The 21,442-nt window shown below is 37.8% G+C and overlaps 3 protein-coding genes across 3 annotated transcripts; 1 reads left to right on the top strand and 2 right to left on the bottom strand.

Moving 5' to 3' along the window:
• The first annotated feature begins 1,014 nt into the window (after positions 1-1,014).
• On the top strand, positions 1,015-8,626 carry atg4b (autophagy related 4B, cysteine peptidase). The gene is made up of 13 exons (XM_084129265.1): positions 1,015-1,127; positions 2,456-2,557; positions 2,638-2,709; positions 2,822-2,920; positions 3,008-3,109; positions 4,176-4,248; positions 4,415-4,494; positions 6,078-6,277; positions 6,392-6,470; positions 7,082-7,227; positions 7,640-7,696; positions 7,790-7,880; positions 7,968-8,626. The coding sequence occupies exons 1-13, from the start codon at positions 1,118-1,120 to the stop codon at positions 8,039-8,041; spliced, it is 1,185 nt and encodes a 394-aa protein (XP_083985391.1). The 5' UTR covers positions 1,015-1,117; the 3' UTR covers positions 8,042-8,626.
• On the bottom strand, positions 8,567-10,702 carry dtymk (deoxythymidylate kinase (thymidylate kinase)). The gene is made up of 5 exons (XM_084129266.1): positions 10,425-10,702; positions 10,036-10,144; positions 9,850-9,940; positions 8,911-9,108; positions 8,567-8,814 (listed from the first exon to the last, which is right to left on the bottom strand). Exons 1-5 carry the CDS (start codon positions 10,552-10,554, stop codon positions 8,704-8,706), a joined length of 639 nt encoding a protein of 212 aa, XP_083985392.1. The 5' UTR covers positions 10,555-10,702; the 3' UTR covers positions 8,567-8,703.
• Positions 10,703-11,832: 1,130 nt separating this feature from the next.
• On the bottom strand, positions 11,833-21,117 carry agxta (alanine--glyoxylate and serine--pyruvate aminotransferase a). Its single transcript, XM_084129048.1, has 11 exons — positions 20,921-21,117; positions 19,424-19,616; positions 19,265-19,329; positions 19,092-19,192; positions 14,371-14,441; positions 14,207-14,291; positions 14,029-14,127; positions 13,806-13,875; positions 12,731-12,826; positions 12,490-12,618; positions 11,833-12,348 (listed from the first exon to the last, which is right to left on the bottom strand). Exons 1-11 carry the CDS (start codon positions 21,077-21,079, stop codon positions 12,241-12,243), a joined length of 1,176 nt encoding a protein of 391 aa, XP_083985174.1. The 5' UTR covers positions 21,080-21,117; the 3' UTR covers positions 11,833-12,240.
• Positions 21,118-21,442: the final 325 nt, after the last annotated feature.

Here is a 21,442-nt window from a genome sequence, read left to right as displayed (position 1 = left end):
GGAGGAAGCAGTTTAGATCAGATAGAATAGTTTAGAGATATTGTTACTATGGTGATCACTCTCAACATGTGGTTTCCTTTACCCAGACTTTGAGAACACAGACATGAATTAAAATAATGGGTCATACTGCATAAACACAAAGCATGTTAATGCAAGTGATTGCATTATTCACCTACTATCATAGATATTGGGAGAAATTGAAGACTATGATGGTCTGTGTTCATTAAGATAAATGTTAAAGCAAATTATTCCTAATATGATCCAGATTATTTTGTCTGTAACTGTGTCAACCTGAAAACTTATTTTTTTTACTTCAACTTTCTGCCTAATAATTTCCAATTGCGACGCCTCACTGACACCTAGTGGCTGTAAATGAAACTACAGGCGCTCAATGATTAAAGTTATCACACAGGACAAAGGTGTAAACGATTTAGCTGATATTGTTCTTGATTTTCAGAAACTATCAAGTGACAGACTTTGATCTACAAAACTGAATACGCGTGATGATGAGTCAGCCTCCTGTCACATACTTGTGCAGATTATATTTAAAATTGATTTAAATAAATCAATGACAAAAATGTGGGTTTGTCAAATCTGTTCAATTTATTTACACTATTGTTTCATCACACGCCTGGGACGATGAAATTATAAGCAGTTTAGTTAAATACTATAGAACGGCTCAGGGCTCAGATTTAAAAAATGCATGCATTTATTTAGCTATTTATCTAGTTAAATGTAGTTTCTGCAAAACAACATGACATGTCAGAAATAGCACATTTAGACAGAGAATACATTTTCACGGCTGTTTCCCGGCGTTTGATGATACATATCAAATTCAAAACAGTAATGCCAATACTGATTATGTACATTTATGTAGCGTTACATTCCACAACTCTTTATTACTCTAGTTAGCTTGTTTATATCTGCTTCCAAGAGAAGACAACACGTCCCGCCTTAAAAGAAATTCTATTGGTTAAAAACACCACCAAATACATAGAAGGTATTTGATTGGTTACCGTAGAAATTACGCTTTCTGACCAAAGCGGAAGTGACTTTGTATTGGTCAGTACAGTGTAAGGAACACTCAACAAACAAGATAGGCTGAATCACTGTCGGGATGGATGCAGGTAAGAAAATCGCTGGAAAACAATTTGTTTTATATTTCGCTCATCTGCCCAGATGTCATGAAAATGTTAAAAAGCAAAATTCTTCTTTCGACAACCACCTACGCGCCTGTTATTGGAGAGGCCGCCTCTACAGTTTGGGATTTTGTCGTTAAATATGGTACATAGATGTCCCAACTGCTGCCAACTGGACAGTAAAACAGAACAGTCTGCTGTGCTGTCAGATTAGGGATGGACACTGTTTTGTCTTCTAGATGTCACTGCACCAAATGCCACGGCCACCCGTTAAAGCTGCCTGTTTGGGCTGTGTTTTAGAGTCTATTCAGCTGCATTGTTGAGCATTATATGAACGTTCCAGCGCACGAACGATACTGTTGGGCTGTGGACGCTTTTGGGATGTTGTCCGTGTCGTCTGTTATCAAATTTCTGCCTACCCTAATAATCTGTTTGCCAGTAACATTTGTCACACAGGGACTTTTATGCACTGTGCCATGTCTTTAACCCTTTAATGGATCATCCGTTACAATTAAAGGAATAGTTCACCGAAAAGTGAACATTTTGTCATGACTTAACGTTACCCAAACCTGTATGAGTTTCTTTCTTCTGTTGAATACAAAATAATAACTTTTAAAGAATGTTCCCAACCTTTTTTGTGTTCAACAGAAGAAAAAAACTCATACAGGTATGGAATAACTTAAGGGTAAGTAATAACAAAATTTACATTTTTTTTTTTGGTGAACTGTCCCTTTAACAGCCGTTTTACATAGAATGAAACTTCAGAGACAAAGTAAAGTTACACATACAGTACACAGCGGTACAGTGACATTGGTGTTGGGGAAATCAGGTGCCACTTTTCAATAATGTTCAGTTTGTTAACATTAGTTAATGGATTAGGTATCAATCAACAATACATTATAATTAAGTATTAATCTAAGTTCATTGTTAATTCATTTTTTTAGTATAAAAAATGGTTAATTTACAAATCTTGAAACTGTTAAAATGTATGTAAAATAATTAACCGTAACAAATGATCTTTGATTAATAAATGAATAAACAATATCTTTTATTACATTTGACAGATGTGAAACTCCCTCAAAATACATCATATTTGAAAAAACAAAAAGATTGGCAGTGATGTAAAATGTTAAGATATATTTTTTTCTTTTGTGATAATTATAAAAATGTTTGCATCGGATGGTTAGGCCAACTAAAGAGACTAAAAAGGTGCCAAATTATGTTTTTGTTTTTACAAATAATTTTTTATATTTCTGTTGGTCTGTGTAAGTGGTTTAGCTTACCATTGGCTTATCATTGGCTTTCCCCCCCAACAGCTACTCTCACATACGACTCATTGCGCTTTGGAGAGATCGAAGATTTCCCGGAGACCTCTGAGCCTGTCTGGATTTTGGGAAAACAGTTCAGTGCTCTAACAGGTAATAAAGTGGTGGACATTGAAGGTTTTGTGCTGCTGTGTTCGGTTCTTGTTGGTAACACGATGTTCTTTGTGTCCCAGAGAAGGATGATATTCTGGCAGACGTCACCTCACGTTTGTGGTTCACGTACAGAAAGAACTTTCAGCCAATTGGTGAGAGTCGAAGTCATCAATCCTATTCTTACCGTCCAAGGACTGCATTTAATTATTCATACGGATAGATAAATCTGTTTAGTTTGGTTTGTTAATGGAAGTAATGTTACAGGTGGCACTGGGCCCACTTCAGACACTGGTTGGGGCTGCATGCTTCGATGTGGACAGATGATTCTTGGGGAGGCCTTGGTCTGCAGGCACTTGGGTAGAGGTAAGGCTACCAGATTTGAAAACTGGGATTGGTGATTATGATGTCTGCTGAAATCTGAGATGTAATGTGTGTTGTATGTTTTATTAGACTGGAGATGGATTCCAGGTCAGCGGCAGAGAGCAGAATATATCAGTATCCTCAATGCCTTCATTGACAAGAAGGACAGCTATTATTCCATCCATCAAATAGGTACTACTCCTTATCTATCTATATTATAGGAATAGTGTTAATGTAGGGCTGTCGCGATAATATTGTATATTGTAGTACTGCGATACTGAAAAGCCAACCACAGAGTTGGTCTTGGGAGAGTCTTGTTTTACACTTCATGCATGTGTATTGAATGTTACAAGTTAATAAGGATAACAAGAGTGAAGAATGTATTTTTTCCTGTCAACTGGCTCTTTTTTTTTTACTTAAGACACTGTGTACCATTGAGATTTGGACAGAGTCACTGTAGATTTGCACTAAACAAGCCTAAATTGACAGTGAGTGAGAGAGAGAGAGATCGACTGAGAATGGGCGATTACCTGTGTCTGTCTTTCTTCAGGTCATCATATATTTGTGAAAAAAAGGTTTGCCATGTCCGAAGAGGAAAGCGATATCTTTGCTGTTTTGAACTAATAGTTGAATTAACTCATTGATGTTTAATGTCTCACTCTTCCCGCCACCTAGTGGCGTAACAATGTAACTGCACTGACTGACAGCCTGTCTAGAAAGTGTTGCGCAGAGACGAGCAGTGCTGATACTGGTGAAATATCAGCAGAGAAAGCCTCTCATCCAGTCAGATTCGAAGATCGGAACTAACTGTTATACCCCAACAAGCTTAGCTTATTGTCAGGTTTATGTTCTGTTATATGGACCCTTATTTTGACTTTCTATTCTGTTTCCTTTAGTTCCTGTTTCCCTGCTCTGTTTAGTTTGTTTCATTGGTTACTGATTATGTCCTTGTTTGTTCCTATAGTTATGTATTAGTTTCACATGTCTAGTTTACTTTGTTCTACCCCTGTTTATATAGCCCTGTGTTTCAGTTGTTCTTTGTCAGTTCTTGTTTATGCTTTTTGTGGTTTGCATGATTCTCCTGCGTGTTCATTCAGAGTGTTTGGATTATTAATAAAGCATGTTCTGTCCTGTTCTGAACACATTGTAACACTTATCGCAATATTGAGCCTCTCAAAATTACCGTAAGGAAAATTTACCACGACAGCCCTCTTGACAGGTAAATTAATGTGGATGACATGGCTTGTTCTTTTTCCAGCTCAGATGGGTGTAGGTGAGGGAAAGTCTATAGGCCAATGGTATGGTCCAAATACAGTGGCACAGGTACTCAAGTAAGTTGGCCAAGTCAAATTAAATATATCTATTTTTTTTTTTATTAAATTACATTTTTAGTCATAAAATAACTGTAAAAGGCTATTGAAGCTAAGTAATCTTTAAATAAACTATTGTGCTTTCCTGTATTGGAATAAACTCATCTAAACTTTTATGCCCATCTAGGAAACTGGCAGTATTTGACTCCTGGAGCCGACTGGCAGTTCATGTAGCTATGGACAATACTGTGGTCATAGAGGAAATCAGTGAGTTTTCTTTCATAGTGCCCACATGCAATCTGCAGCCTTCTTTTGCACTTATTTAGAGGGGATTCTGTGGAATGGATTTGAGCTGACTATACTTTACTCTTATTAGTAGCTGAAAGCATGATATAATTAGCCAGTATATTTAAAGGGATAGTTCACCCAAAAATGAAAATTCTGTCATTACTTACTCACCTCATGTCATTACAAACCTGTATGACTTGTGCTGGCTAACATGAAAGAATGTAAAGATAGAGATGACAGAATTTTTATTTATGAGTCAATATATACATGTATATTATATAATATCACAATCTGACATGCCTCTTCTGACTGATTTGTGGATTCTTTTTGTGTGTGTTTGTTTTTGATCGCAACTTAGGGTTAGAACGCAACAGACCAATTAGAACACATTTTCATCACATTTGGTTTATAAATAAATATTTTTCTAGGTGAATTAATTGATTTATCTGCTATACAATGCCATTTTTGTTTCAACACAAATGATTTCCAAAACCAAAGATGATGTTATTATTTTTTAAATCACTTGCCTCTGCAACTTTGCAACCCAAAAATAAATATAATTATATTCAATAAAAAAAAAAACAAAGTTAATAACTGAATGTTAATTTTAGCCAGTAGATATGTATTTGTTCCCTTTCTTTAGTATTTTGTTGAACCAGCTTCAGAAATATTACAACTATCAGCCTTGGGTCTCTCTTAATTTTGCACAATTTGAGCCATATTAGCTCATTCCTCTTTGAAAAATCACTCAAACTGTACCAGGTCATTCAGCAGTTCATTTTTTCAGAGATGTTGGGTGAGATTGAAGTCAAGACTGACTCAAGGGCATTAATTTCTTCATTTTAAGCCACTTCAGTGTTACTCAGTGTGCTTTGGGTTGTTGCCCTACTGAAACGTCCTTAGTTTATACTTTCTGGGAAAAGGGAGTAGGTGTTGTTTAGCAGCATTCATCAATCTTAAGAAGACTGCCAGTGCCTGCTGCTGAAAAGCACCTCAGTAATATAACAATAACACTACCATCAGCGGATTTCACTGTGGGCATGGTGTTACCTGGCTAATGTGCAGTGTTAGATTGTACACCACACAAACAACTGTGTTTGAGCCAAAAGTTTTACTTTATTTTAATTTTAGTTCACTTTAGTTCAAACCACCAGGCTTTTGTTTTTACAGATGACAGCTTTTTCTTTATCAATTTCCCCAAAAGCTCTTTTTTTGTGCGGTAGCTTGAAGATGGTTGTCCCATAGAAATCTTTTGTAACTTGGATAGAGACCGTAGCTCAATTACTGCAAATGTAAACATATCTAATGACTTTTGAAACTTGGTCAAAGTGTCTTAGATATTTTAAGTTTGGAGAATTGCGAAATTGCACAAACCTTGTTTTTAGTCAAGGTTGTACTACTGTACCTTTTTTTTTACAGGACTGTGCCATTATGTGTATCAGATGTTTTTAGTGTAAGGAAGATATAGACTTGAGAAGGAAATTCTGACTTCACAATTGTCCTAATTAGCCAATAAATGACTACGGTATTTGATAATGGTTGTTTGTACTGGCTGTCCGTAGAGAGGCTGTGTATGCCGTGGCTGGACTTCGACAGGGGTGCATGTGCGGTTTCAGAAGAGCCTCTGGAGATGAATGGTGATCGGGAGGGTGCTTGTGCTATGGCAGAAGAGGAGACGGCTTTGTGGAAACCCCTTGTTCTGCTGATTCCTCTGAGACTGGGCCTCAGTGATATCAATGAAGCTTATATTGAACCACTCAAGGTAAATCTATAACATCATCTGATGTATGAATAGATGTTAACACTGTTAAGTGTGAGTAAAATGTCATCTAATATAGCTTTGGTGTTGGGCTTTATTTTCATATCTTATCCACAGCAATGCTTCATGATGCCTCAGTCTTTAGGAGTAATAGGTGGAAAGCCAAACAGCGCTCACTACTTCATTGGCTTTGTAGGTGAGCAGGTTTTCTTAAAGCTAAACCTATAAAAAGTCTGTTCTCAACTGGTGGCTCGTGACCCAAAATGGTTTACCAGTCCTTCTGATGAGAATCTAAGATGACAGGGAAAAACAAACAATACAAAATGTGAAAAATAGGTGCAGCTTCTCATTTATGGTAGTTTGGATGGCAAAATAAGTTTTGCGAAACTTATTCGGCATTACACCTTTTCGCGTGCGAATCAAAATCTACGGTAATTTGCAGCAAATTCGTCTGGTTTACAATTTTGAAAAACGTACATATTATTAACTCCGTATGCTGAAATAATGTACAACCCAGACTACATTCATTTAAATATGGTTTGTCAATCAGTGTGCTTAATGCTATAAATATTTTTTTTTAATACTCTATTATTTTAACACAATGACATTTGTTTATTTGTGTATTACAAACCATTTTGTGTTGGGACGCCACTTCATGTCCAATGTAAAATATGAGTTGAGAAGCACTACTGTTTTACTGGGAGGTTTATCTGTGTAGTAAAGATTAATTTAATGTTAAATGCTGAATGGCAGCATATTTTGTTTCAAACTGCTTCATTATATTTTCTTATTGATGGCGCCCTGCAGGTGAGGAGCTCATTTATCTAGACCCCCATACAACTCAGCCAGCTGTGGACCCAAGTGAAGGAGGTCATTTCCCAGACGACTCCTACCACTGCCAGCACCCTCCCTGCCGAATGCACATCTGTGAGCTTGACCCCTCCATTGCTGCTGTAAGTATAGCTTGATGCAGAAAAAAACGAATTCTTCATTTCATCTTTATGTCCACCTAGTAGTACTCAACTGAGAAACCCATTTGAGCCCATCAGTGTCCACAAAAAAGCAAATGTTCCTTGATCACCAAATCAGCATATTATAATGACTTCTGAAGGATCATGTGACACTGAAGACTGTAGTAATGGCTGTATTCACATTATACAGCTGCATATGTATATAGAAGTATTGTTATTTGCTAAAGAGAAATATGTATTTATTCTTAGATTATCATTCCATTTTCCTCTCAGTGCTCATTTAGCTTGGAAAACTTTGGGATTAAATTGGTAAATACAGTTGTTAGGTGTCAAAAACAGTAAAATATCAATTTTCTTTGAATAACAGTCATCTATGCCAAATTTTGTCCATCAGGGCTTTTTCTGTCAAACAGAGGATGATTTTGATGACTGGTGTGCACAGATTCGTAAGGTACTTAAGCCAAAAATGGCTTTTTTTTTTCATAGTCTCCGTTCATGTTTGTTCCTCTGGCTCACTGGCCACTTTTGTTTTTCCCTTGCACAGGTTTCTAACTGTAGAGGTCTTCCTATGTTTGAATTAGTAGACAGTCAGCCATCTCATCTAATTGGTGCCGATGTAATTAATCTTACTCCAGGTAATCTCTAATACTGCTTGTTCATAGATTCAGAATTCGAAGATTTACATTTATAAACACACACCACGTGTTATTTTTCCTTAACAGAATTTTCGGATTCGGACCGGCTCGAGCGCTTCTTTGATTCTGAGGATGAAGAATTTGAAATCCTGTCTTTGTGAGGAACGGTTGCATTTGCCAGACTTTCAGAGTTCTGTGGTAAAGCCTCCTCAGAGGAAAGAAAGAGAAGAATACCATTGACGTCCAAGGCCACTGTGGAATAGTCACCTGCGTCAAAACACACAGCTTTCTTCTTTAACAGCTATATTGACTGCTCTGTCACCCTGAGTGAGCCGAGGTCAGGTTTCATGGTCACAGGCACTCAGGACCATCAGTATGTATGTACTTTGTCGCATTTACGTGTATCCATATTGAGTCTTAACGCTATAGATTAATTTTTAAGTGATATGGTGCCTTTTTACCCCCTTAACTTAAACACAGGTTTGCGCATAACACATTTTATGGTTTCGGTTTGGAGACTTGCTAATCAAATTTGATTCAGCATTTACTCTCAACCAATGGAAGTCAGTGAAATTTTGGACCTGTATCAAATTGTAAATGACAGCTAAGGAAGGTTGGTTCATTTGCAGACTGGGTGGAATTGCTCGTGTAATTATACAAGAATGAGTTTGTCTCCATGTTTAAAATCTCTGTATACACAAGTTTATTTTATGAATATTTATTTAATCATTAAAAAATAAAAATGTCTTAGGTTTTTCCACTATTCAACAGTGACATAAAAACGAAAGAAAAGTTTAAGGCTTCGGAGCAGGTGGAGATCTGTTCACTTCCACAGCTCTCCAACTGGCTGATTCTCAGCTAAACTGATGATGTCTTCACTCAAAAGCTTAATATCTTTGTGCACCTCTTCTATGGTCCTTGCAGCATCAATCACCTAGACGAAGAAAGACACAAGAGAAATATTACACTAATTTAAAGATAGTTACCTACTGTAAATGTACAATAATTAGGATTACACTAAATAAATCACCTTCCAGTTGATTGAGGAATCTTGCATGAGCTCTTCGAACCTTTGTGAAACTGTGCGTTGGAAAGCGCTCGTCTCATACCGTTCAGTTCCATATTCTCCACGGTTTGCTGCCGTACTAGGGTTGAGTTGCAGAAACATCACCAGGTCTGGTTTTGGAAGGCCCACATCTGGATTCATGCACCACTCCAGAGAGAAGCCCTGAACACGTAAAACAACTAAATTAATGACTCTACATCTGCTTGGGTTCAGATCCTAACAAAAACTGTAAAATAACTTAATGAGCATTTTAAGAATATACACAACATTTAAAAAAAATATATATATTTGGGGTTTGTAAAAATGGTTTGGTAACACTTAATAAGGTTTCATTAATTAACAATAGTTAATGTATGATCTAACAATGAACAAAACCTTTATTACAGTATTTATTAATCTTTGTTAATGTTAGTTATAAAAAGTCGTTTTTAACTGTTAACAAAACTTCTGATTTTAATGTATTTTGAAATTAACATTAATTTAGAGTAATAAATGCTGTAGTTATTGTTCATTCTTATTTCATGTAAACTAAAGTTATTTACTAATGAAACCTTATAGTAAAGTGTTACCTATGTTTTTGAGATGTCTCTTCTGCTCACCAAGGCTGCATTTATTTGATCGAAAATACAGTAAATCATTGTGAAATAATATTTTAAAATAACTTTTCTATTTTAATATTAGAAAATGTAATTTATTCCTGTGATGTCAAAGCTGAATTTTCTATAGCCATTAGTCCTGCATCATATCATCCTTCAGAAGTCATAATATCCAACATTTCTTCATATCAGTGTTGAAATGTTATGTTACTGTTGGTGGAAAATTATAAATTTAGGATTCTTTAATGATTTTTGTTTTACTCTCCCTGTATATGTTAAAGTTACATTGAAGTATAACAACACTCACAGGCTTGGCACTAGTAAAAGCCACTCCTGAAAACGCATAGCGGTCCACCACTAGATTAATCCCTTGTTCCAACTTCTGTTTCATCAGAGGCCTGAAGTCAGAAAACAGATCGGTCGAATGATACATCAATGAAACATTCCTGTGTATGCACTTTACTGTATTAATAAAACTGGAGAGATAACCTACACCATTTCCCATCGGTTTGCAGAAAACAGCAGGTGAACAGTGTGATCCTCCAGATTACTCTTCTTCTCTAGGTATGAACTGATGAGCTGACCAATCTTAGTGGTTCTGTCTGTGTAGAAAACACATCCTCAGTAAGTTACATGAAATACAAACACTGAACATGAAAACAAAATCCCAGTAAGCTGCCATGTGTTAAGTTAGTTATAGGTGTATGTTTTCTGTTATTTATTTTATATGTGTATAACGTTACATGAATATGTCCTATTGATTTCACAAGAGTTGCACCAATGTTTATTAACAAGAGTTGCAAATATTTAGGGATGCTTCACTATCACGTTATTATTTCATAGTCTGTCTAGATAAAGCTCCACAAAAAGCCTGGTTTTCACCTGGAAATCGCATAATTTCTGCCGCTCGTCCGCTCTGCTGTAACGCCTCTACAAGTGTTTGGCATTGCGTGGTTTTCCCGGCTCTGTCAACTCCTTCCAGAACAATCAAAGCTCCTCTTCTGCAAGACATGGCTCTTGAAAACAACTGGAAATGTGGAACAGCAAGGAGGAAATGCTGGCACTGGTTAGCAAATCAATCCAAGGCCGTGGTCTCTTTACGCGGTTCTTTTCTCAAAAAAATAAAAACACCCAAAATATCGTCCTCCCACTTCTACGGTGTCCGCGAAGGTACACATGATTCTTCACGAATCCGAACTCCCTTGTCAGTGAAGAGTGTTTATCTTTTTTTTAAATCCATCTTTATCTAAGTTTTCATTATATCATCCACAGACTAGGGTTTGGCAGATGTAATATGTTATTTATTTACTTACTTACTTACTTAAAGTGTAATGAAGTATTCATTGTAAGCATTTGTGCCTTTATCGATTTTTTTTAATGTCTGAATGCACATCAAATATGTAACTTATTTTGATGTAAATGTTATATATTAACAAAACGTTATTAATTAGCAAAAAAAAAAAAAAAAACTCTTCCAAATCATGTCTACTTCACCTAAATACACTTTTATAAACCTATACAAAATAATTTACATTTTAGCGCTTTTGTTCCCTTTTTTATTAAAATTAAAAAATTACAAACCACATGTTCTAATGCTGAAACCTATTTTTTTTTTTTTTTTTTTTTTTTACAGTCTATGGCTGAAACACAGCAGTAACTAAATAAAGTAACAAATAAAATAAGATTGAAATTAAAGGGTATCACATTTTAGGCTTTTTGATATTTGTTTTGTTACACTGGGACAGATTTCACGTGCATTTGTATACCCACGTCATTCGCCCGTGCGTGTCACGTCATATCCGTAAACGGTGAAAAATTTCAGCTATGGACATATTTAAATAGATCGATGGGTGCAGCCAAAAACCATTTTTGATATTGGGCCTATATATTTATTTGTATTATTATTGTTTTTTTTGTACATTTTATATTTGTGTGTATAAGTTATTGTTATTTAAATAATTGTTGGCCAGATTTAGACAATGATTTGCAACTGTAAAATGCAAAGAAGGCTGTGCATGATGTAGGCCATGAGAAGGAGGATTGTGAACCTGAAGTCTGCAGAAAACTGTGGTTTGTTTCTTCACTCAGTCAAATCCTGTCTACATTTCAACTATCTTTTGTTTAGCTGGCTTTATTTGCATAACCAGGTAAAACATGTTTTGTTGCATCTTTGGTTGAAATTCTGCATACTCTGATTAGCCTCAGGAGTTCAGCAAAATCCTGCAAATGAACAAGATCAAGACAGGTTTGGAGCTAAATGAGGGTGAGTAAATGAAAACACTTTCATTTTGGCTGAATTATTACTTTAATCCTTTTTATGCATTATATATATATATAATTATTATTTTTACATTGCAAGAACCACTTTGTAAAATTTAAATGTTTTGTTTTTGCAAAACGTAAAATACACAGAAAACAGAAGAACAATGACTAGCTTACAAAAAGTTGATTTTTTTTCCATTAATCATCAGAAAAAGAAAACTTTAAAGATGAATAAGTAATGTTGTTTTATAGCAGTTCTTCAATAAAAACGTAACATTAATAGTATTTTACTAGTTTTCCCCCCTTGTTTTTAAGTATCAGTTATAATATGCAAATGATATGTTTTGTTTTTAAGGAGGGACAGAACAAGTTTTTCTACTTTCAAAGGGTGTTGTCACTAAAAACAACTGAAAACCACTGATGAGCAGTCAAGCTGTCAGACTCTGCTCTTGTGACAGTGTTTAAGAGCATCAGCCAAGGCCTCCAACACCATGTCCACATTGGTCTTGCTGCTGTTACATCCCATCAGTCCCACACGCAAAACCTGTAAAATAACGTGAGAAACAAAACATTTACAGTGCTTTTACAATTGCTGACCCATGTGTCTCTTTAACACACTATATCAATGTACTTGGAATGACTTTTGTCTGTCAGTTATGATTAATTGAATCCAATAGCTTCTCACCATGCCGGCAGATGGTCCCAGACCCCCAGAGATTTCAATGTTAAAGGTCTTCATTATGTACCCAGTGATTTCTCGCCAGTCATATCCCGGGGGAGCTACTATTGTGGTCACTGTTGGCAGTCTCGCTTTCTATAAGACACAAGAAGTTTTCAAAACAGGTAATACTATAGATACACTCATATAATATGTATGTTATATGAGATTTTTTTGTGATCTTTGAGGCTCCTTTTCTTCTACCAACCTTATCCTGCACAAACAGTTTTAGGCCCATTTCTTCTAAGCCTTTATGGAAGTACTCTGCAACCTCTTTGTGTCGTTTCCATGAGTTTTCAAGACCCTATAAAAATATGCATCAAACAAATGACTTTTTACAATATTTACATTTCTCCAAAAGCTTCAAGGGCTTGATTACCTAATGATCTTCTGAAGCACTTAAAGTCACCATGAAATCACAATTCTTGTTTTTATAAGGAATATTGCAGTATAAATATTTTTTCTGTGCACATCAGCAACATCTCTTCTCTTCACTGATGATGTGTTTACTGGTTTGAGGGTGGGACGACTGTCACTCACATGAGATCACAGCAATAGCAAACCATCCAATCAATTCTCAGTGGACAAAATCAAGTCCCATCCTACATTTTTTTTCTTGTTCGAGAATCCGTTTAACTTGGATCAATGAGGAAAAGTGGGAATAGTCACGATCGGGAAGAAAAGACTATCGCAACATCAGTTTCACACTGACTTTAGTTTCATGCACGATGTAACTTTGGCCCTCTAGCAGTTGAAGCATAAAACTACATGTGACTTGCTGAGGAACATTGGGTCTTAAAATCACACAAGAATCTGTGTACAATCTGTGTACAATCTATTCATGATTCATCAATAACTTTCATACTAAAATGCAAAAAAAAAAAAAGTGGGAACAGCTGACACCATACGTACCCCAACATCTGGGTGGTATTATAAAAATAAAAATGTAAATTTTATACATAGATATTAAATCTATTTGGTCAGAGTAAGGTGCATGTTATATATATTATAATACTCAAAGTTCATTTACATTAGAAAGAGATTTACAGCCAATTCATGTGCAAAAATGGTATGCTATAATATTGTGGTTTTGACAGCTTGTTTGTTTTCCCCTGATAATAAAATATGTTGTCAAAACTGTTATTGATTTCATTCATTAGATGCATCCCTTATATTTCTCAGATTTACTAATTCATGTCAATGTTTTTGGCCATTTGCTCTTCAGATGATCATAATGCCAGGAGAAAATTAAAATGTGAGTATAAGGCAGAATATGATCTCACAGTCTCTGCGAGGATGGCCAGACTCTCCCGCAGACCGTAGAAAGAAGTTATAGGTCCGGTGTGGTGATAACTGTACAAACAACAAATACAGCAACTTTATCATATATGCGCAATATTCTTTCATTGTTTTTAATGATAGAGAATTTACTTCAAAGGTCTGAGCATATTGATTTTTGTTTTGGTAAACAAAAAACAAACAGTGCTTGGTAAAAATGGTCCTTACGCGCGTACAGGCTTGTCATCACAACCCCAATAATTTGCCAACCAGCTCATGTCCAAGAAGTAAGAGATTGGTTTTGTCCTTCTGTTAAATATTTTCTGGCTGTTTTGCCAAAAAAAAAAGAAGAGCAGTTTTAGAGATTTGTTTTTCCCACATAATACTTGAAGCTGTTTTGTCTCACCATGCTCTCTCACTGAAGGAGATTGGTGCAGTTCCTGGAGGGGCATTCAAGACCTTCTGAGAGCCAGTATACATAATATCTATACCTAGAAATACAAAATGTACATTTCAAATCATGGATCACAGGCAATGTTTGTGGTGCCAGAATGTGTAATGTGGTGATACCTTGCTTATCCATGCAGATAGGAGTACCTCCCAGTGCCGCTACTGAATCAACCAGAAATAAACAGTTGTACCTAAGTGACAGAACAGAATTTACTCAAAAAACTAAATAAACAATACACTTCTCACAGACACATCCATCCATCCATGCATGCATGCATCCATCCATGCATGCATGCATCCATCCATCCATTTTTTTTTTTTTTTAAGCAACCAACCCTGATTTGGATTTAGAAAACTTTCTGCTATATGGATAAATGTAAGTGATTAACGTTTAGGTTACGACTGTAACCTCTGTTCCCTGAGAACAGGGAATGAGACTGAATGTCAAACATACCCCTTAATACTTTCTAAACAGGGACCCAAGGTTTTAGTTTAACAACCTTACATAAAGACCTACCAAGATCATCCTGCTGCTCATAGAGCGGCGGCTTAAATTTTATTCTTCGAATGAAGGCCTACCACCCAAAGCTAGAAAGGGCGCGCTCACTACCAAGCCCGACTCCAGACCTTCAGAAGCAATCTGTTTAATGGGAAAATATCATCATCGGTCCAGGTCTCAGGCCTGATGTAAGAAGCGCCTGGGGTAAAGAAAAATAGTTGGGAGAGGAAGAAGAGAGGAGAGGGTGGATGTTATTCACCCTCAGAGGAAGGGGACCCTTCACTGACGCTGTGAGCGCCTGTGCTGGATCACCTCCCTCAGATCCCGCTTCTTCCTTGAGTCGCGCCTCTTCTGCGAGCTACTCCTTGTAGGAGGAGGAGCGTGAGAGGCGATGCTGAACCTCTAGCCCTGTCTTCGATCCTCGAGCCAGAATGGGCCAGGCCCCCCTGGCTGTCTGGGCGTGGATTCGGACCGCAGCGGAATGCATGATTTGAATGCAGCCGAATGCAACCGTCTCAGCAGAGGCGCCGAAAAGTTCAGATGGCTAAACTGGGGCATCGAGGAGAAAACCCTTTTTTTTTTTTTTTTATGTCAGCCAGGTTCAGCCACAGATGCCTCTCTGTGGCCACCATCGCCACCACCTTCCAATCGAGGCAGCGGTTTGTCTGGTGGCCCGAAGAGCCAGATCTGTGGTGCGGCGCAGCTCGTCCACTACGTCAGGGAAGAGACCCTGCCCCTGATCCAAATCCTTCAGCAGGTCGGCTTGGTATGCCTGTAACACAGACATCGTGTGTAAGGCAGCCCCAGCCTGACTTGCTGCCGCGTATGATTAAGGGACGGAGCTTTTAGTGTCGATGCCTCTCCAGCAGCGAGATAGTTCGCAAACGTCTCGTCAACTGGGGGCATCGACACATACCCATGTTCACACATCCCCTCAACATCAGTGTAGTTTGCTCGCTGCTGACAATGGATGCATGCAGAATATGGGTTCTTCCATGCCTTCTTGATCTCAGTATGCAGATCAGGAAGGAATGGAAGGCTCACGGGTGCTGGGGAGTTATGGCCAGAAAGGAACCGCTCATCCAGCCAGCCGCAAATGGCTCCTTCCTTCACGCGCTCCCACGGCAGCTGAAGCCTCGCTGAAGCGCGCTCCATAACACCCAACAGCTCATCATATGTGGGGCAGGGAGGCTGTGAGGGTTCAGGTTGTACCTCTTCTTCACCCTCATCAGCCAGCTCCTGCTCTCTCGGGCTAGGTGCCAGCAGAGCACTTGCTGCTGAATCAGAAGATGTAAGAGATAACACATCCTCGTCCAGCAGCTTACCCTTGTGAGCTTCAGACGGGCGTGAGAGGAAAAGACCTCTCTCAAACTCATCAGCGAGTTCCATCTGGGAACCCCATGATCCGAGTCTCTGCAGTGCCTCAGCACGAGCGGGACCTGAACCACTGGGCCCAGATGCCTGTCCCTCTTCCCTCGAGAAGAGGGCCAGACGAGAGCGGAGTTTTCTAAGAGGAAAACTCTCACATTCTGCACAATCAGGTCTCTCAAGAGCCGATCATGCGTGCTCATCGCTCAAACAGTAAACGCACAAGTTGTGTGTGTCATCTGGTGTCAGAAACCTGAGACATGGATCCACACACTTCTTGAAACGTTTATCACTTGTGTAACGACTGTGAGGATGAACCAAACACAAACTAATCTTCTTCCAGAAGATTAATTCAACCTTTCCGCTTCTCGCCGAATGAGGGGGGAAGATTTGTTCAGAACGTCTCATGATCATCATCAATCTTGCCATCGGTCCGGCGCCACCATTCTGGCTATTTAAAAGAGCCCCCCAGCACTAACGAAATAACTGGTCAATGCTAGCTTTGTTGCCGAACACTGATTGGTTAAGAGAATGACAGAGACCAAGGTCCCACGAGAGATGAACAAAACAGATTTCAGCAGGAAATATCCATGACCTCAGATTGGAATGTCTTAACTGTCACAAACTTTACACACCAAGAGACTTTACATATCAAAATCCATAAAACTCATCCCAGAACAATTACTGACTGACCTATAATCAAACATCGTTCAATTACATAATTCTTTGTTGTCTACAACCTATATGTCTATACTTGTTTAGATCCCATACAAGTCATGAAATATGATTGTTAGATATTAGATGTGTGAATGAAAGTGTGTACTGTTTCATATCAATGCTATCTTACGAACACAACTAGCAAGATGGCTGGAATTAAATCTGTGTAAAATGTTTCGTATTCTGATAATTAGAAATCATGCCTAAACTGCTGCATCTGGTCTCCAATTAAAGCTAGAGAACCGACACCCCCAGGGAAGGCATGATTTACGACTTTGAAAACAAAGCAGCAGTCAGAACTCCCATTTGTAAGAGTAACAAACCTTTTTTTGTTTTTAAAAACCCTTTAAAAACCCAGCGCAGAGCGTTAGTTAAGTTAGGCAGAACGGGGGCAGAACAAAGAGGGAGACAGCAGACGATGGTTATAGTAACCATGTAGACACGCCATAGACAAGGAACCCAAATTAAGATCAGAAGAACGGGTTCAACAGCTTTATTCAAGCCATCTTACTAGCCTACTCTCATCTCAATTTTCTTTCTTTTCGGAGGTTTCCTTTCTTTTCCGTTGTGAGTCTCGGTTCTAAGTTAAGTTTTGCGGCAAGATTTCGGTCCACGTTTCTTCTGCAAAGCCAGCTTCAACAAAGACTTTCCATCAATCCGCCATCCACACCACGTGAGTGGCCGCCACAGACATCAGACCCAGGCACGAGGAGACCAGCCAACGAACAAACTCGGGGAAACCCCTTTTACGTCCAAAAAGGGAATCCCAAGAGAAAAAAAAGAACGCAAACAAGCAAGTACTGCCTCCAGACTCTTAAACTGAACTGGTGTATTTGATACAGATTTAGTAACCCACCTAAGAAACGAAGGGTGAAATTAATTATTGATGGTTCGTTCAGGTTATGTCTTATAAGCGCATAGAATCTTGAGATTTCATCATCTCACTCTTAAACTCATTCTTTCTTTCTTTCGGCAACTTGTATGAATGTGTGCGTGTGTTTGTGTTAGATATTAGTTTTATGTGTTAGTAGCCTATATAATCAATAAAGTATTGTTTGCATTTGAACAGAGAAGTATTACTTGTGTTATGTGCTTACAAATTTATTGTCTTGAACTGCGATCTAAGTTACCTATGCTTTTACCCTTGATTTATTTCTTAATTTACTGTTAGCTGGGGATTATTCTTTCTTGGCCAGGAAGATATTATATTTCCTAGAGTTAATAATTGTTTATGCTTTCTGTTCATTGGATGAACTGATAAAATGATCATACTATTGATTCTGCTACAGTAAATTCTGAAAATAATTAAATGATTAATTATTGATCATAATCCGTTATGAATAATAATTAATTATATTTACGTGGGCGTATAAACGCTACATTTGCCATAATTGTTCTTACCCTTTTCAGGTGATTGCAAATCAGACAAAACAGTCCCTGAAGATAAAAAGAGGATGACCTTTTCTCTAGGCGCCCCTTTTTATACTTCCGGGTCGCACTAGTAGTGACGTCATAGGCTGTCGCCGGTCAAATTCGATTGCTGTGATTGGATAGTTTTTCAGACACCAGTTCACGTGGAGGGCATTCCCCAATAGCGTCATCGACACAGTGCAAGTTCCCTTTTGAACCGGCCTAACCTACTTGTTAGTCATGGCTGAATGTATTAGGGGGAGGAACGTTTTCATTCAAGACAGCATTTGATTTGACAAAAATATGTGTAATGCAACATGAGTCACCAATAATTTTTCTAGGGATGCACCGATATGAAAATTTTGGTCATTAACGATAATTCTTTATATATGAAAGCCGATAAATCTAAATCCAAATTTTTATATAATTTTTGAGAGCCTGATTACAAAAACAAAAGTCTCACCATTAAAAGCCATGCACCGCACGTTACACTTAACTGAATTTAGTGATTCCAATCATATTTCAAGCAATTCAAAAAAAAAGTGTCTCAGCTGAAGGAAATAATCCATTATTTATTGGCTTTAAAATATCAGCCAAATTTTGGCCGATAATGATAATATTAAAAATGAACATATATCGGCCAATACCGATATGGTGGGCGTTATATCGTGCATCGCAAAATTTTTCTCTGTTTTCTCAGAAGAGGAAGACTGTTGTATCTGCTAAAGGTGAATTTTGACCTCAAAGTTAGTAAAATAGACTTAAAGCCGAAAACGTTTGATTTCAAGGAGTCTTAATCTGAAGCATGTTGAGAAATCAAAGCTCTATTCAGGAGGAGAAGTCTCACTTGTGGCAAAGGTCACCTATGCCATCTATGGGGTGGACCACTCCTGTGGAGGATTCTCCATGTGTGAGGAAGAACACCACTGGCCTGTATTTGTCTAATGCCTTCAAAACAGTACAAACATGGTTAATCATATGTAGTTAATACATAAGTGGTTAATGAAACATAATTTTTACCTGCTCAATTTCCTCATTTGTAAAGTACCCACCAGCAGAGGTTACAACTGTGTTCACCTTGGCACCTGTTGAAGAGTGTTTGATATATGAATTGATGATGTTCTGAATTACCTTTATAACTCTCGGTTCCAGGCTTTCTACTAAAAGCAGAAACAGTACCTATCCTCTCAGCGATCTCTGCAGCCCTCTCCCCCCATATGCCATTGACGGCTATGAGGACACTCTCTCCAGGCTCCAGTGAGTTAAAGATGGCACACTCCATAGCAGCATGACCCGGTCCACTCACAGCCAGAGTCACTCGGTTTTGGGTCTGAAACGCATACTGAATGCCACTCTTGATCTGATTCATAATCTGAAAGAAAATTAAACAAACACAATGAATTTCATTGATAGATATTAAATATGAAAATCTCTTATAAACAAGCTACTTCACAATTTGTGTTTTACAATGTCACTAACCACATCCCAGTCATTTTACTTGTGTTGCAGTTGTTTAAAGTCCCCCTGTAGTCAATCATTTTATCTTTGATCACCAAAATGACATATTTAAATGTTTTTCCTGTGAAAATTTTAAAATAGCTTGAATGTTACTCACCCTTGCTTCATTTAGTAGGCTATAGGCGGAGCAATGAATATGCTAATTAGCCCCGCCTCCACTCACGCCAGCTCAGGGATTTACTCGGTCAACTTACTGATGTAAACGCTGCACAACGGTATCGCTCTTTACAACGTCGGACACAAAACGGTAATTCATTTGATTAGCCTTTTGCTTGACTGTTATCAAACAGCTAATAATGGGTTGCTAGCGTTACACAAACCAATGTTTCCGTTCACCATCTCAGAGTCAGACAGCTGCCTTCTGAAAATCAGCATCCTTAGAACAACTCAGAACATCAGTGGAGAAAGGCATATAGTTCATCATAACATCGTAATATACATCATTCACCCACTATATTGCTAAATCTACACAATTTTTCATATCAACAGAAAAATATACCGGGATAACCTGGCATCTCCCCTGCTAGTTCAGTGTTAATGATATGCTAAAGCCCGCCAGCACATTGAGGTGACTGGTTACAAGGTAGTTTGTGACGTCAGAAACTCCAGCGATTTCAAACCGTGTTTTTGAGACTGTCTTTGGTTCACGCAGTTTAAAAGAGAAAATAATCAGCAATGGCGTTGACTTATGAATCTGCACATGGTTTGTCTTAAAGCACATTAAAACACCAAAAACAACATTAAAAACTAGATTTTTTCCTCAAGGGGACTTTAAATATTTATAGTTCACTCAAAAATGAACGTTCTGTCATCATTTACTCAGCCTCATGTCTTACCAAACCTGTATGACTTTCTCTTTTCAGTGGAACAAAAAAGAAGATTTTTAAAGAATGTTCGTAAGTAACCAAACTGTTTTTGATCGTATGAGACATGCCTCAAAATATCTTCTTTTACTGTATGTTCCACAGAAGAAGAAAAGTCATACATGTTTCGAACAGCATGAGAGTAAGTATGATGATCGAAATTTAGTTTTTTTTTCGGTGAACTATCCCTTTAAGCCAATAATGATTCAAAATGGTAAAGCATCATTTATTGTATAAAAGTGAAGGCCTAAAAAGTCAGTAGTCCGTATATTAATGAGCACATGTACTGTATTACCTCAATGGTTTCTGCATGCAGGTGGCCCAGCATGGGCTGTGCTCCGGCTGCTGAGATCCGTGCGGGTACATTGGACGGTCCTGGTCCGAGCATAAGTCGTTTGGGAACGATGAAAGGCTGTAACAGACATTCCGGTGGAAGAACAGACAGAGAGGACATAATGCTGCCGGCACACTGACAGACTGAGGCAATGGTTAACTCATGTAAACTGTAGACAAACCTTTCACCTGTTGCCCAATCATCTCACTTTGTGTCCTGTCATGCGTACGGTACAGTGCTATAACAGTGCAGCTGAGCAGTGACAACAGCTGTTCAATTAACTGACATTTATTTTGCCTTTAGATTCTATTTCAACTTGTTAACTGAGTAAAGACCACTAACACTGAAATCCTAAAACCTTAAATCGTGTTTTCGATTATAATTTTTCACTTTAAAACACAAATTAATTAATACAGAAGAAAGTATAAATATATATGTAAATATATGGCAAAAGCATTCGTTTAATATTCCAGCATCTTTCAA

This window comes from Abramis brama (assembly GCF_963993115.1).
Source record: "Abramis brama genome assembly, chromosome: 11".
NCBI classification, from domain to species: domain Eukaryota; kingdom Metazoa; phylum Chordata; class Actinopteri; order Cypriniformes; family Leuciscidae; genus Abramis; species Abramis brama.
This window is presented reverse-complemented; position numbering and strand designations above follow the sequence as displayed.